The 16,217-nt window shown below is 48.6% G+C and overlaps 1 protein-coding gene across 1 annotated transcript in view; it reads right to left on the reverse strand.

Moving 5' to 3' along the window:
* The window catches only part of nit2 (nitrilase family, member 2), a 38,191-nt gene that overhangs the window by 3,668 nt on the left and 18,306 nt on the right, over window positions 1-16,217 (reverse strand). The window contains exons 8-9 of the mRNA XM_084171228.1: window positions 3,069-3,167; window positions 2,099-2,154 (exon numbers count right to left, since the gene is read on the reverse strand). Of these exons, the coding sequence (XP_084027354.1) occupies window positions 2,099-2,154; window positions 3,069-3,167 (155 nt within the window). The remainder of the gene's footprint in view (window positions 1-2,098; window positions 2,155-3,068; window positions 3,168-16,217) is intronic.

A 16,217-nucleotide genomic window follows, 5' to 3' on the forward strand; every position in this document is an offset into this window, starting at 1 on the left:
TTTTCAGGAGCCGCCACTGGTCACAGTGGATATTAGTGCTGGTTCAAACTACAGTTACGTTAGTCACAGTGGATATTAGTGCTGGTTCAAACTACAGTTACGTTAGTCACAGTGGATATTAGTGCTGGTTCAAACTACAGTTACGTTAGTCACAGTGGATATTAGTGCTGGTTCAAACTACAGTTACGTTAGTCACAGTGGATATTAGTGCTGGTTCAAACTACAGTTACGTTAGTCACAGTGGATATTAGTGCTGGTTCAAACTACAGTTACGTTAGTCACAGTGGATATTAGTGCTGGCTCAAACTACAGTTACGTTAGTCACAGTGGATATTAGTGCTGGTTCAAACTACAGTTACGTTAGTCACAGTGGATATTAGTGCTGGTTCAAACTACAGTTACGTTAGTCACAGTGGATATTAGTGCTGGTTCAAACTACAGTTACGTTAGTCACAGTGGATATTAGTGCTGGCTCAAACTACAGTTACGTTAGTCACAGTGGATATTAGTGCTGGTTCAAACTACAGTTACGTTAGTCACAGTGGATAATAGTGCTGGTTCAAACTACAGTTACGTTAGTCACAGTGGATATTAGTGCTGGTTCAAACTACAGTTACGTTAGTCACAGTGGATAATAGTGCTGGTTCAATGCCCACAGATTATAGAGTAGTTTGCCTATTCCTCTCTAATGTGGCCAATATCAAAACGACCCAGAAAGAATCTGATGGAAAGGTTTGTTTTTATTTTTATCGCAATAAAAGTTCCAGAACTACAGAACCACTCACAAAGAGGTTTAGGACCACTCAACCACACTGAACCACTCACAAAGAGGTTAAGGACCACTCAACCACACTGAACCACTCACAAAGAGGTTTAGGACCACTCAACCACACTGAACCACTCACAAAGAGGTTAAGGACCACTCAACCACACTGAACCACTCACAAAGAGGTTAAGGACCACTCAACCACACTGAACCACTCACAAAGAGGTTAAGGACCACTCAACCACACTGAACCACTCACAAAGAGGTTAAGGACCACTCAACCACACTGAACCACTCACAAAGAGGTTTAGGACCACTCAACCACACTGAACCACTCACAAAGAGGTTTAGGACCACTCAACCACACTGAACCACTCACAAAGAGGTTAAGGACCACTCAACCACACTGAACCACTCACAAAGAGGTTAAGGACCACTCAACCACACTGAACCACTCACAAAGAGGTTAAGGACCACTCAACCACACTGAACCACTCACAAAGAGGTTAAGGACCACTCAACCACACTGAACCACTCACAAAGAGGTTAAGGACCACTCAACCACACTGAACCACTCACAAAGAGGTTAAGGACCACTCAACCACACTGAACCACTCACAAAGAGGTTAAGGACCACTCAACCACACTGAACCACTCACAAAGAGGTTAAGGACCACTCAACCACACTGAACCACTCACAAAGAGGTTAAGGACCACTCAACCACACTGAACCACTCACAAAGAGGTTAAGGACCACTCAACCACACTGAACCACTCACAAAGAGGTTAAGGACCACTCAACCACACTGAACCACTCACAAAGAGGTTAAGGACCACTCAACCACACTGAACCACTCACAAAGAGGTTAAGGACCACTCAACCACACTGAACCACTCACAAAGAGGTTAAGGACCACTCAACCACTCTGAACCACTCACAAAGAGGTTAAGGACCACTCAACCACACTGAACCACTCACAAAGAGGTTAAGGACCACTCAACCACACTGAACCACTCACAAAGAGGTTAAGGACCACTCAACCACACTGAACCACTCACAAAGAGGTTAAGGACCACTCAACCACACTGAACCACTCACAAAGAGGTTAAGGACCACTCAACCACACTGAACCACTCACAAAGAGGTTTAGGACCACTCAACCACACTGAACCACTCACAAAGAGGTTAAGGACCACTCAACCACACTGAACCACTCACAAAGAGGTTAAGGACCACTCAACCACACTGAACCACTCACAAAGAGGTTAAGGACCACTCAACCACACTGAACCACTCACAAAGAGGTTTAGGACCACTCTGGCACCACTCACCAATGTCTGCGTAAACAACAGCCTCTTCAGACCCTGCCTTAGATATCACCTCTCCCCTGTCATGATAGATGTTACCGTTATAAATGCTTTCAATCACATCACACATCCAATAAAACACATTCTGTACACAGGACATGACTGGCACCTACAGGAAATACAGTGTGATTACAGACACTGCACGTGGCATTACACACTACAGTATGTGCTGTCTAGTACTCACCAGGGGCTAACGACAGTGCTGTGACCCCAGACTCTCCTTAGTACTCACCAGGGGCTAACGACAGTGCTGTGACCCCAGACTCTCCTTAGTACTCACCAGGGGCTAACGACAGTGCTGTGACCCCAGGCTCTCTAGTACTCACCAGGGGCTAACGACAGTGCTGTGACCCCAGACTCTCCTTAGTACTCACCAGGGGCTAACGACAGTGCTGTGACCCCAGGCTGTCTAGTACTCACCAGGGGCTAACGACAGTGCTGTGACCCCAAGCTGTCTAGTACTCACCAGGGGCTAACGACAGTGCTGTGACCCCAGGCTCTCCTTAGTACTGACCAGGGGCTAACGACAGTGCTGTGACCCCAGGCTCTCTAGTACTCACCAGGGGCTAACGACAGTGCTGTGACCCCAGGCTCTCCTTAGTACTCACCAGGGGCTAACGACAGTGCTGTGACCCCAGGCTCTCTAGTACTCACCAGGGGCTAACGACAGTGCTGTGACCCCAGACTCTCCTTAGTACTCACCAGGGGCTAACGACAGTGCTGTGACCCCAGGCTCTCTAGTACTCACCAGGGGCTAACAACAGTGCTGTGACCCCAGACTCTCCTTAGTACTCACCAGGGGCTAATGACAGTGCTGTGACCCCAGGCTCTCTAGTACTCACCAGGGGCTAACGACAGTGCTGTGACCCCAGGCTCTCTAGTACTCACCAGGGGCTAACGACAGTGCTGTGACCCCAGGCTCTCTAGTACTCACCAGGGGCTAACGACAGTGCTGTGACCCCAGGCCACGTAGGAGGCTGTCTCATCTCTGGCAGGGGAAGCTGTGGCCACGTACACCTGGTTATCAACCGCCCTGGTAGGGAGACAGACAGACCGACAGGAGTCTGAGTTAAAGACCACACACAGCAGTGAATGTTGCTCTACCGTTCATCTGCCATCTGTCTGCCGTTCATTCGGCGTGGTGAGTTTTAGGGACCACCCGCTGGTGGACGTCTGACTGCTAACATTTTTGCGCAATTCAAGTTGAATTTGTCACATGCACAAGTACAGTGAAATGCTTAACTTGCAAGCCCTACCCAACAGCGCAGTATTCAATATCAAAATAGTAGAACTATTACAAAAAACTAAAAACAAACATTTAATAACAAACAGGAGAAATAATAAATAAAAGAGGAAGCTATATACAGGGTCTGGGTCTGGGTCTGGGTCAGGGTCAGTACCAAATTTGCAGAGAAAGACACTGGTAGATACTGTTTGTACATGTAGCCAGGGGTTAGGAGAAAGACACTGGTAGATACTGTTTGTACATTTTACATTTTACATTTTAGTCATTTAGCAGACGCTCTTATCCAGAGCGACTTACAGTTAGCACATACATTATTTTATCGAACCCACAACCCTGGCGTTGCAAACGCCATGCTCTACCAACTGAGCTACATCCCCTGCCGGCCATTCCCTCCCCTACCCTGGACGACGCTGGGCCAATTGTGCGCCGCCCCATGGGTCTCCCGGTCGCGGCCGGCTACGACAGAGCCTGGATTCGAACCAGGATCTCTAGTGGCACAGCTAGCACTGCGATGCAGTGCCTTAGACCACTGCGCCAGGGGTTAGGAGAAAGACACTGGTAGCAGGATAAATAATAATAGTAAACAGTATGGCAGCAGCACAAGTGTTGGTGTGTGTGTATTTGAGTCTGTGGGTGTTAGTGTGAGTCTGTGGGTGGTATTGTGAGTCTGTGGGTGTTAGTGTGAGTCTGTGGGTGTTAGTGTGAGTCTGTGGGTGTTAGTGTGAGTCTGTGGGTGTTAGTGTGAGTCTGTGGGTGTTAGTGTGAGACTGTGGGTGTTAGTGTGAGACTGTGGGTGTTAGTCCGTGGGTGTTAGTGTGAGTCTGTGGGTGTTATTGTGTGTGGGTGTTATTGTGAGTGTGTGGGTGTTAGTGTGTGGGTGTTAGTGTGAGGGTGTTAGTGTGAGTGTGTGGGTTTTAGTGTGAGTCTGTGGGTGTTAGTGTGAGACTGTGGGTGTTAGTGTGAGTCTGTGGGTGTTAGTGTGAGACTGTGGGTGTTAGTGTGAGACTGTGGGTGTTTGTGTGAGTCTGTGGGTGTTAGTGTGAGACTGTGGGTGTTAGTCCGTGGGTGTTAGTGTGAGTCTGTGGGTTTTAGTGTGAGTCGGTGGGTGTTAGTGTGAGTCTGTGGGTGTTTGTGTGAGACTGTGGGTGTTTGTGTGAGACTGTGGGTGTTAGTCCGTGGGTGTTAGTGTGAGTCTGTGGGTGTTTTTGTGTGTGGGTGTTATTGTGAGTGTGTTAGTGTGAGTGTGTGGGTGTTAGTGTGAGTCTGTGGGTGTTAGTGTGAGTCGGTGGGTTTTAGTGTGAGTCTGTGGGTGTTAGTGTGAGTCTGTGGGTGTTTGTGTGAGTCGGTGGGTGTTTGTGTGAGTCGGTGGGTGTTAGTGTGAATCTGTGGGTGTTAGTGTGAATCTGTGGGTGTTAGTGTGAGTGTGTAAGTGTTAGTGTGTGGGTGTTAGTATGAGTCTGTGGGTGTTAGTGTGAGTGTGAGTGTGTAGGTTTTAGTGTGAGTCTGTGGGCGTTAGTGTGTGGGTGTGAGTGTGTGGGTGTTATTGTGAGTGTCTGGGTGTTATCGTGAGTCTGTGGGTGTTAGTGTGAGTCTGTGGGTGTTATTATGAGTGTCTGGGTGTTATCGTGAGTCTGTGGGTGTTAGTGTGAGGGTGTGGGTGTTAGTGTGAGACTGTGGGTGTTAGTGTGAGTCTGTGGGTGTTAGTGTGAGTGTGTGGGTGTTAGTGTGAGTCTGTGGGTGTTAGTGTGAGTCTGTGGGAATTAGTGTGAGTCTGTGGGTGTTAGTGTGAGTCTGTGGGTGTTATTGTGTGTGGGTGTTATGGTGAGTGTGTGGGTGTTAGTGTGTGGGTGTAAGTGTGAGGGTGTTAGTGTGAATGTGTGGGTTTTAGTGTGAGTCTGTGGGTGTTAGTGTGAATCTGTGGGTGTTAGTGTGAGTGTGTAAGTGTTAGTGTGTGGGTGTTAGTGTGAGTCTGTGGGTGTTAGTGTGAGTGTGTAGGTTTTAGTGTGAGTCTGTGGGCGTTAGTGTGTGGGTGTGAGTGTGTGGGTGTTATTGTGAGTGTCTGGGTGTTATCGTGAGTCTGTGGGTGTTAGTGTGAGTCTGTGGGTGTTATTGTATGTAGGTGTTATTGTGAGTGTGTGGGTGTTAGTGTGTGGGTGTTAGTGTGAGGGTGTTAGTGTGAGTGTGTGGGTTTAAGTGTGAGTCTGTGGGTGTTAGTGTGAGTCTGTGGGTGTTATTGTGAGTGTGTGGGTGTTAGTTTGTGGGTGTTAGTGTGAGTGTGAGTCTGTTGGTGTTAATGTGAGTCTGTGGGTGTTAGTGTGAGTCTGTGGGTGTTAGTGTGAGTCTGTGGGTGTTAGTGTGAGTCTGTTGGTGTTAATGTGAGTCTGTGGGTGTGAGTGTGAGTCTGTGGGTGTTAGTGTGAGTCTGTGGGTGTTAGTATGAGTGTGAGTCTGTTGGTGTTAATGTGAGTGTGTGGGTGTTAGTGTGAGTTTGTGGGTGTTAATGTGAGTCTGTGGGTGTTATTGTGTGTGGGTGTTATTGTGAGTGTGTGGGTGTTAGTGTGTGGGTGTTAGTGTGAGGGTGTGGGTTTTAGTGTGAGTGTGTAAGTGTTAGTGTGAGTGTGTGGGTGTTAGTGTGAGTGTGTAAGTGTTAGTGTGAGTGTGTGGGTGTTAGTATGAGTCTGTGGGTGTTAGTGTGTGGGTGTGAGTGTGTGGGTGTTATTGTGAGTGTCTGCGTGTTATCGTGAGTCTGTGGGTGTTAGTGTGAGGGTGTGGGTGTTAGTGTGAGGGTGTGGGTTTTAGTGTGAGTCTGTGGGTGTTAGTGTGAGTCTGGGTGTTAGTGGGAGTGTGTAAGTGTTAGTATGAGTCTGTGGGTGTTAGTGTGAGTCTGTGGGTGTTAGTGTGAGTCTGTGGGAATTACTGTGAGTCTCTGGGTGTTAGTCCGTGGGTGTTAGTGTGAATCTGTGGGTGTTAATGTGAGTGTGTGGGTGTTAGTGTGAGTATGTGGGTGTTAGTGTGAGTCTGTGGGTGTTAGTGTGAGTCTGTGGGTATTAGTGTGAATCTGTGGGTGTTAGTCCGTGGGTGTTAGTGTGAATCTGTGGGTGTTAATGTGAGTGTGTGGGTGTTAGTGTGAGTATGTGGGTGTTAGTGTGAGTCTGTGGGTGTTAGTCCGTGGGTGTTAGTGTGAATCTGTGGGTGTTAGTGTGAGTCTGTGGGTGTTAGTGTGAGTCTGTGGGAATTACTGTGAGTCTGTGGGTGTTAGTCCGTGGGTGTTAGTGTGAATCTGTGGGTGTTAATGTGAGTGTGTGGGTGTTAGTGTGAGTATGTGGGTGTTAGTGTGAGTCTGTGGGTGTTATTGTGAGACTGTGGGTGTTAGTGTGAGTGTGTGGGTGTTAGTGTGAGTATGTGGGTGTTAGTGTGAGACTGTGGGTGTTAGTGTGAGTCTGTGGGTGTTAGTGTGAGTCTGTGGTTGTTAGTGTGAGTCTGTGGGTGTTAGTGTGAGTCTGTGGGTGTTATTGTGAGTCTGTGGGTGTTAGTGTGAGACTGTGGGTGTTAGTGTGAGTCTGTGGGTGTTTGTGTGAGACTGTGGGTGTTAGTGTGAGTCTGTGGGTGTTAGTGTGAGTCTGTGGGTGTTTGTGTGAGACTGTGGGTGTTAGTGTGAGTCTGTGGGTGTTTGTGTGAGTCTGTGGGTGTTAGTGTGAGTCTGTGGGTGTTATTGTGAGTCTGTGGGTGTTAGTCTGAGTCTGTGGGTGTTAGTGTGAGTCTGTGGGTATTAGTGTGAATCTGTGGGTGTTAGTCCGTGGGTGTTAGTGTGAATCTGTGGGTGTTAATGTGAGTGTGTGGGTGTTAGTGTGAGTATGTGGGTGTTAGTGTGAGTCTGTGGGTGTTAGTCTGAGTCTGTGGGTGTTAGTGTGAGTCTGTGGGTATTAGTGTGAATCTGTGGGTGTTAGTCCGTGGGTGTTAGTGTGAATCTGTGGGTGTTAATGTGAGTGTGTGGGTGTTAGTGTGAGTATGTGGGTGTTAGTGTGAGTCTGTGGGTGTTATTGTGTGTGGGTGTTATTGTGAGTGTGTGGGTGTTAGTGTGTGGGTGTTAGTGTGAGGGTGTTAGTGTGAGTCTGTGGGTGTTAGTGTGAGCCTGTGGGTGTTAGTGTGGGTGTGTGGGTGTTATTGTGAGTGTGTGGGTGTTAGTGTGAGTCTGTGGGTGTTAGTGTGAGTGTGTGGGTGTTATTGTGAGTGTGTGGGTGTTAGTGTGAGGGTTTTAGTGTGAGTCTGTGGGTGTTAGTGTGAATGTGTGGGTGTTAGTATGAGTCTGTGTGTGGGTGTGAGTGTGTAGGTGTTATTGTGAGTGTCTGGGTGTTATCGGGAGTCTGTGGGTGTTAGTGTGAGTCTGTGGGTGTTAGTCTGAGTCTGTGGGTGTTTTTGTGAGACTGTGGGTGTTTGTGTGAGACTGTGGGTGTTAGTGTGAGTCTGTGGGTGTTAGTCTATGGGTGTTAGTGTGAGTCTGTGGTTGTTAGTGTGAGTCTGTGGGTGTTAGTGTGAGTCTGTGGGTGTTAGTGTGAGTGTGTGGGTGTTAGTGTGAGTGTGTGGGTGTTATTGTGGGTGTGTGGGTATTAGTGTGGGTGTTCGTGTGTGGGTGTTAGTGTGAGTCTGTGGTTGTTAGTGTGAGTGTGTGGGTGTTAGTGTGTGGGTGTTAGTGTGAGGGTGTTATTGAAATTGAGCTAGCTTGTTGCTACCTGTACAGCTACTAGTAAACAATAGCTGGAACGACCTAGCGAACAGACGCGAACTGGCTGAGTCAATTCAGTGGCTAGCTTTGCACTTGGCTAGCTAATAGTAGCTGCTAGGGGTAAGTCATAACCTACATTTGTGTTTTGTTTTTTACATATTGATAGCCCGAGTCGTTCAGGGAATTCGGGACATGGGTGACTAGTTAACGTTAGTTTGGCTCTCTCTGTGTGTTCGTGCCGTTCGTGCTGCGCCTAGGTAGCTAGCTGAGTTAGTCTATTCATAGAAACATTGAACCGCTGTAGTTTACAACAATTATAGTTTCTGAGGTGGAAGTTGGGAGAGTTATATTTGGGAGTTGTGGTGAGGGAGGCCCGCTCTCTCCTTTCCCAGATGTTTAGTTCATTTCATTCCGATCTCCTCTGCATTATTGTAGCCATTTGCTGCAGCCTGTCAACTATGCCTCTGCCTATCCCTGTTCTCTCCTCTCCGCACAGGCTACACAAACGCCTCACACCGCGTGGCTGCTGCCTCTCTAACCTGGTGGTCCCTGCACGCACCACTCACCTGGAGTTCCAGGTCTCAGGCAGCCTCTGGAACTGCCGTTCTGCTGCCAACAAGGCAGACTTCATCCCAGCCTATGCTACCCTCCAATCCCTCGACTTCTTGGCGCTGACGGAAACATGGATTACCACTGAAAACACTGCTACTCCTACTGCTCTCTCCTCGTCTGACCATGTGTTCTCGCATACCCCGAGAGCATCTGGTCAGCGGGGTGGTGGCACTTAAGCTTAATATCCTTGTCATCTATCGCCCTCCAGGTTCCCTTGGAGAGTTCATCAATGAGCTTGACGCCTTGATAAGCTCCTTTCCTGAGGATGGCTCACCCCTCACAGTTTTGGGGGATTTCAACCTCCCTACGTCTACATTTGACTCATTTCTCTCTGCCTCCTTCTTTCCACTCCTCTCCTCTTTTGACCTCACCCTCTCACCGTCCCCCCCTACTCACAAGGCAGGCAATACGCTTGACCTCATCTTTACTAGATGCTGCTCTTCTACTAATCTCACTGCAACTCCCCTCCATGTCTCCGACCACTACTTTGTATCCTTTTCTCTCTCGCTCTCCTCCAACACTACTCACTCTGCCCCTACACAGATGGTAATGCGCCGCCGCAACCTTCGCTCTCTCTCTCCCACTACTCTCTCCTCTTCCATCCTATCATCTCTTCCCTCTGCTCAATCCTTCTCCCTCCAATCTCCTGATTCTGCCTCCTCAACCCTCCTCTCCTCCCTTTCTGCATCCTTTGACTCTCTGTGTCCCCTATCCTCCCGGCCGGCTCGGTCCTCCCCTCCAGCTCCGTGGCTTGATGACTCATTGCGAGCTCACAGAACAGAGCTCCGGGCAGCGGAGCGGAAATGGAAGAAAACTAAACTCCCTGCCGACCTGGCATCTTTTCACTCCCTCCTCTCTACATTTTCTTCATCTGTTTCTGCTGCTAAGGCCACTTTCTACCACTCTAAATTCCAAGCATCTGCCTCTAACCCTAGGAAGCTCTTTGCCACATTCTCCTCCCTGCTGAATCCCCCCCCCCCCCCCCTCCTCCCTCTCTGTGGATGACTTTGTCAACCACTTTGAAAAGAAGGTTGACGACATCCGATCCTCGTTTGTTAAGTCTAATGATACTGCTGATCCTGCTCACACTGCCCTACCCTATGCTTTGACTTCTTTCTCCCCTCTCTCTCCAGATAAAATCTTGCGTCTTGTGACTGCAGGCCGCCCAACAACCTGCCCGCTTGACCCCATCCCCTCCTCTCTTCTCCAGACCATCTCCGGTGATCTTCTCCCCTACCTCACCTCGCTGATCAACTCATCCTTGACCGCTGGCCATGTCCCTTCCGTCTTCAAGAGAGCGAGAGTTGCACCCCTTCTCAAAAAACCAACACTCGATCCCACTGATGTCAACAACTACAGACCAGTATCCCTTCTTTCTTTTCTTTCCAAAACTATTGAGCGTGCCGTCTTTAGCCAACTCTCTTGCTATCTCTCTCAGAATGACCTTCTTGATCCAAACCAGTCAGGTTTCAGGACTGGTCATTCAACTGAGACTGCTCTTCTCTGTGTCACGGAGGCTCTCCGCACTGCTAAAGCTAACTCTTTCTCCTCTGCTCTTGTCCTTCTAGACCTGTCTGCTGCCTTTGATACTGTGAACCATCAGATCCTCCTCTCCACCCTCTCCGAGCTGGGCATCTCCGGCGTGGCTCACTCCTGGATTGCGTCCTACCTGACCGGTCGCTCCTACCAAGTGGCGTGGCGAGAAGCTGTCTCCGCACCACGTGCTCTCACCACTGGTGTCCCCCAGGGCTCAGTTCTAGGCCCTCTCCTATTCTCCCTATACACCAAGTCACTTGGCTCTGTCATATCCTCACATGGCCTCTCCTATCATTGCTACGCTGACGATACACAACTAATCTTCTCCTTTCCCCCTTCTGATAACCAGGTGGCGAATCGCATCTCTGCATGTCTGGCAGACATATCAGTATGGATGACGGATCACCACCTCAAGCTGAACCTTGGCAAGACGGAGCTGCTCTTCCTCCCGGGGAAGGACTGCCCGTTCCATGATCTCGCCATCACGGTTGACAACTCCGTTGTGTCCTCCTCCAGAGTGCGAAGAGCCTTGGCGTGACCCTGGACACCCCCTGTCGTTCTCCGCTAACATCAAGGCGGTAACCCGATCCTGCAGGTTCATGCTCTACAACATTCGGAGAGTACGACCCTGCCTTACACAGGAAGCGGCACAGGTCCTAATCCAGGCACTTGTCATCTCCCGTCTGGATTACTGCAACTCGCTGTTGGCTGGGCTCCCTGCCTGCGCCATTAAACCCCTACAACTCATCCAGAATGCCGCAGCCCGTCTGGTGTTCAACCTTCCCAAGTTCTCTCACGTCACCCCGCTCCTCCGCACACTCCACTGGCTTCCAGTTGAAGCTCGCATCAGTTACAAGACCATGGTGCTTGCCTATGGAGCTGTGAGGGGAACGGCACCTCCGTACCTTTAGGCTCTGATCAGTCCCTACACCCAAACGAGGGCATTGCGTTCATCCACCTCTGGCCTGCTGGCTCCCCTTCCTCTGCGGAAGCATAGTTCCCGCTCAGCCCAGTCAAAACTGTTCGCTGCTCTGGCACCCCAATGGTGGAACAAGCTCCCTCACGACGCCAGGACAGCGGAGTCACTCACCACCTTCCGGAGACATTTGAAACCCCACCTCTTTAAGGAATACCTGGGATAGGATAAAGTAATCCTTCTACCCCCCCCCCCCCCCCCCCTAAAAAAAAATAATAATAATTGTGAAGTGGTTATCCCACTGGCTATAGGGTGAATGCACCAATTTGTATGTCGCTCTGGATAAGAGCGTCTGCTAAATGACGTAAATGTAAATGTAAATGTTAGTGTGAGTGTGAGTATGTGGTTGTTAGTGTGAGTCTGTGGGTGTTAGTGTGAGTGTGCGGGTGTTATTGTGTGTGGGTGTTAGTGTGAGTGTATGGGTGTTAGTGTGTGGGTGTTAGTGTGAGGGTGTTAGTGTGAGTGTGTGGGTTTTAGTGTGAGTCTGTGGGTGTTAGTGTGAGTCGGTGGGTGGGTGTTAGTGTGAGTATGTGGGTGTTTATGTGAGACTGTGGGTGTTATAGTGAGTATGTGGGTGTTAGTGTGAGCCTGTGGGTGTTATAGTGAGTATGTGGGTGTTAGTGTGAGTATGTGGGTGTTATTGTGAGTGTGTGGGTGTTATTGTGAGTGTGTGGGTGTTATTGTGAGTGTGTGGGTGTGGGTGTTATGTATGAAAATGTATGCACTCACTAACTGTAAGTCGCTCTGGATAAGAGCGTCTACTAAATGACTAAAATGTAAATGTGTTAGTGTGAGTCTGTGGGTGTTAGTGTGAGTCTGTGGGTGTTAGTGTGTGGGTGTTAGTGTGAGGGTGTTAGTGTGAGTGTGAGTCTGTGGGTGTTAGTGTGAGTCTGTGGGTGTTAGTGTGAGTGTGTGGGTGTTATTGTGAGTGTGTGGGTGTTAGTGTGAGTCTGTGGGTGTTATTGTGAGTGTGTGGGTGTTAGTGTGTGGGTGTTAGTGTGAGGGTGTTAGTGTGAGTGTGAGTCTGTGGGTGTTAGTGTGAGTCTGTGGGTGTTAGTGTGAGTGTGTGGGTGTTAGTGTGTCTGTGGGTGTTAGTGTGTGTCTGTGGGTGTTATTGTGAGTGTGTGGGTTTAAGTGTGAGTCTGTGGGTGTTAATGTGAGTCTGTGGGTGTTATTGTGTGTGGGTGTTATTGTGAGTGTATGGGTGTTAGTGTGTGTGTGTTAGTGTGAATCTGTGGGTGTTAGTGTGAGTGTGTAAGTGTTAGTGTGAGTGTGTGGGTGTTACTATGAGTCTGTGGGTGTTGGTGTGTGGGTGTGAGTGTGTGGGTGTTATTGTGAGTGTCTGGGTGGTATTGTGAGTCTGTGGGTGTTAGTGTGAGTCTGTGGGTGTTATAGTGAGTATGTGGGTGTGTGCTAGTGTGAGTGTAGGGTGTGGGTGTTAGTCTGTGGGTGTTAGTGTGAGTCTGTGGGTGTTAGTGTGAGTCTGTGGGTGTTAGTGTGAGTCTGTGGGTGTTTGTGTGAGTCTGTGGGTGTTTGTGTGAGTCTGTGGGTGTTAGTGTGAGTCTGTGGGTGTTAGTGTGAGTCTGTGGGTGTTTGTGTGAGTGTGTGGGTGTTATTGTGAGTGTGTGAGTGTTATTGTGAGTGTGTGGGTGTTATGTATGAAAATGTATGCACTCACTAACTGTAAGTCGCTCTGGATAAGAGCGTCTACTAACTTACTAAAATGTAAATGTGTTATTGTGAGTCTGTGGGTGTTAGTGTGAGTCTGTGGGTGTTAGTGTGTGGGTGTTATTGTGAGTGTGTGGGTGGGTGTTATCGTGAGTGTGTGGGTGTTAGTGTGAGTCTGTGGGTGTTAGTGTGAGTCTGTGGGTGTTAGTGTGAGTCTGTGGGTGTTAGTGTGAGTCTGTGGGTGTTAGTGTGAGTCTGTGGGTGTTAGTGTGAGTATGTGGGTGTTAGTGTGAGTATGTGGGTGTTATAGTGAGTATGTGGGTGTTAGTGTGAGTGTGTGGGTGTTAGTGTGAGACTGTGGGTGTTTGTGTGAGACTGTGGGTGTTTGTGTGAGACTGTGGGTGTTTGTGTGAGACTGTGGGTGTTTGTGTGAGACTGTGGGTGTTAGTGTGAGTCTGTGGGTGTTATAGTGAGTATGTGGGTGTTAGTGTGAGTGTGTGGGTGTTTATGTGAGACTGTGGGTGTTTGTGTGAGACTGTGGGTGTTTGTGTGAGACTGTGGGTGTTTGTGTGAGACTGTGGGTGTTTGTGTGAGACTGTGGGTGTTAGTGTGAGTCTGTGGGTGTTATTGTGAGTGTGTGGGTGTTATTGTGAGTGTGTGGGTGTTATTGTGAGTGTGTGGGTGTGGGTGTTATGTATGAAAATGTATGCACTCACTAACTGTAAGTCGCTCTGGATAAGAGCGTCTACTAAATGACTAAAATGTAAATGTGTTATTGTGAGTCTGTGGGTGTTATTGTGAGTCTGTGGTTGTTAGTGTGAGTGTGTGGGTGTTAGTGTGAGTGTGTGGGTGTTAGTGTGAGTGTGTGGGTGTTAGTGTGAGTCTGTGGGTGTTATTGTGAGTGTGTGGGTGTTAGTGTGAGTGTGTGGGTGTTAGTGTGAGTGTGTGGGTGTTAGTGTGAGTCTGTGGGTGTTATTGTGAGTGTGTGGGTGTTAGTGTGAGTGTGTGGGTGTTAGTGTGAGTGTGTGGGTGTTAGTGTGAGTCTGTGGGTGTTATTGTGAGTGTGTGGGTGTTAGTGTGTGGGTGTTAGTGTGAGGGTGTTAGTGTGAGTGTGAGTCTGTGGGTGTTAGTGTGAGTCTGTGGGTGTTAGTGTGAGTGTGTGGGTGTTAGTGTGTCTGTGGGTGTTAGTGTGTGTCTGTGGGTGTTATTGTGAGTGTGTGGGTTTAAGTGTGAGTCTGTGGGTGTTAATGTGAGTCTGTGGGTGTTATTGTGTGTGGGATAAAGTAATCCTTCTACCCCCCCCCCCCCCCCCCCCCTAAAAAAAAATAATAATAATTGTGAAGTGGTTATCCCACTGGCTATAGGGTGAATGCACCAATTTGTATGTCGCTCTGGATAAGAGCGTCTGCTAAATGACGTAAATGTAAATGTAAATGTTAGTGTGAGTGTGAGTATGTGGTTGTTAGTGTGAGTCTGTGGGTGTTAGTGTGAGTGTGCGGGTGTTATTGTGTGTGGGTGTTAGTGTGAGTGTATGGGTGTTAGTGTGTGGGTGTTAGTGTGAGGGTGTTAGTGTGAGTGTGTGGGTTTTAGTGTGAGTCTGTGGGTGTTAGTGTGAGTCGGTGGGTGGGTGTTAGTGTGAGTATGTGGGTGTTTATGTGAGACTGTGGGTGTTATAGTGAGTATGTGGGTGTTAGTGTGAGCCTGTGGGTGTTATAGTGAGTATGTGGGTGTTAGTGTGAGTATGTGGGTGTTATTGTGAGTGTGTGGGTGTTATTGTGAGTGTGTGGGTGTTATTGTGAGTGTGTGGGTGTGGGTGTTATGTATGAAAATGTATGCACTCACTAACTGTAAGTCGCTCTGGATAAGAGCGTCTACTAAATGACTAAAATGTAAATGTGTTAGTGTGAGTCTGTGGGTGTTAGTGTGAGTCTGTGGGTGTTAGTGTGTGGGTGTTAGTGTGAGGGTGTTAGTGTGAGTGTGAGTCTGTGGGTGTTAGTGTGAGTCTGTGGGTGTTAGTGTGAGTGTGTGGGTGTTATTGTGAGTGTGTGGGTGTTAGTGTGAGTCTGTGGGTGTTATTGTGAGTGTGTGGGTGTTAGTGTGTGGGTGTTAGTGTGAGGGTGTTAGTGTGAGTGTGAGTCTGTGGGTGTTAGTGTGAGTCTGTGGGTGTTAGTGTGAGTGTGTGGGTGTTAGTGTGTCTGTGGGTGTTAGTGTGTGTCTGTGGGTGTTATTGTGAGTGTGTGGGTTTAAGTGTGAGTCTGTGGGTGTTAATGTGAGTCTGTGGGTGTTATTGTGTGTGGGTGTTATTGTGAGTGTATGGGTGTTAGTGTGTGTGTGTTAGTGTGAATCTGTGGGTGTTAGTGTGAGTGTGTAAGTGTTAGTGTGAGTGTGTGGGTGTTACTATGAGTCTGTGGGTGTTGGTGTGTGGGTGTGAGTGTGTGGGTGTTATTGTGAGTGTCTGGGTGGTATTGTGAGTCTGTGGGTGTTAGTGTGAGTCTGTGGGTGTTATAGTGAGTATGTGGGTGTGTGCTAGTGTGAGTGTAGGGTGTGGGTGTTAGTCTGTGGGTGTTAGTGTGAGTCTGTGGGTGTTAGTGTGAGTCTGTGGGTGTTAGTGTGAGTCTGTGGGTGTTTGTGTGAGTCTGTGGGTGTTTGTGTGAGTCTGTGGGTGTTAGTGTGAGTCTGTGGGTGTTAGTGTGAGTCTGTGGGTGTTTGTGTGAGTGTGTGGGTGTTATTGTGAGTGTGTGAGTGTTATTGTGAGTGTGTGGGTGTTATGTATGAAAATGTATGCACTCACTAACTGTAAGTCGCTCTGGATAAGAGCGTCTACTAACTTACTAAAATGTAAATGTGTTATTGTGAGTCTGTGGGTGTTAGTGTGAGTCTGTGGGTGTTAGTGTGTGGGTGTTATTGTGAGTGTGTGGGTGGGTGTTATCGTGAGTGTGTGGGTGTTAGTGTGAGTCTGTGGGTGTTAGTGTGAGTCTGTGGGTGTTAGTGTGAGTCTGTGGGTGTTAGTGTGAGTCTGTGGGTGTTAGTGTGAGTCTGTGGGTGTTAGTGTGAGTATGTGGGTGTTAGTGTGAGTATGTGGGTGTTATAGTGAGTATGTGGGTGTTAGTGTGAGTGTGTGGGTGTTAGTGTGAGACTGTGGGTGTTTGTGTGAGACTGTGGGTGTTTGTGTGAGACTGTGGGTGTTTGTGTGAGACTGTGGGTGTTTGTGTGAGACTGTGGGTGTTAGTGTGAGTCTGTGGGTGTTATAGTGAGTATGTGGGTGTTAGTGTGAGTGTGTGGGTGTTTATGTGAGACTGTGGGTGTTTGTGTGAGACTGTGGG

The sequence above is a fragment of the Coregonus lavaretus genome, assembly GCF_964263955.1.
Source record: "Coregonus lavaretus genome assembly, chromosome: 11".
Taxonomy (NCBI): Eukaryota; Metazoa; Chordata; class Actinopteri; order Salmoniformes; family Salmonidae; genus Coregonus; species Coregonus lavaretus.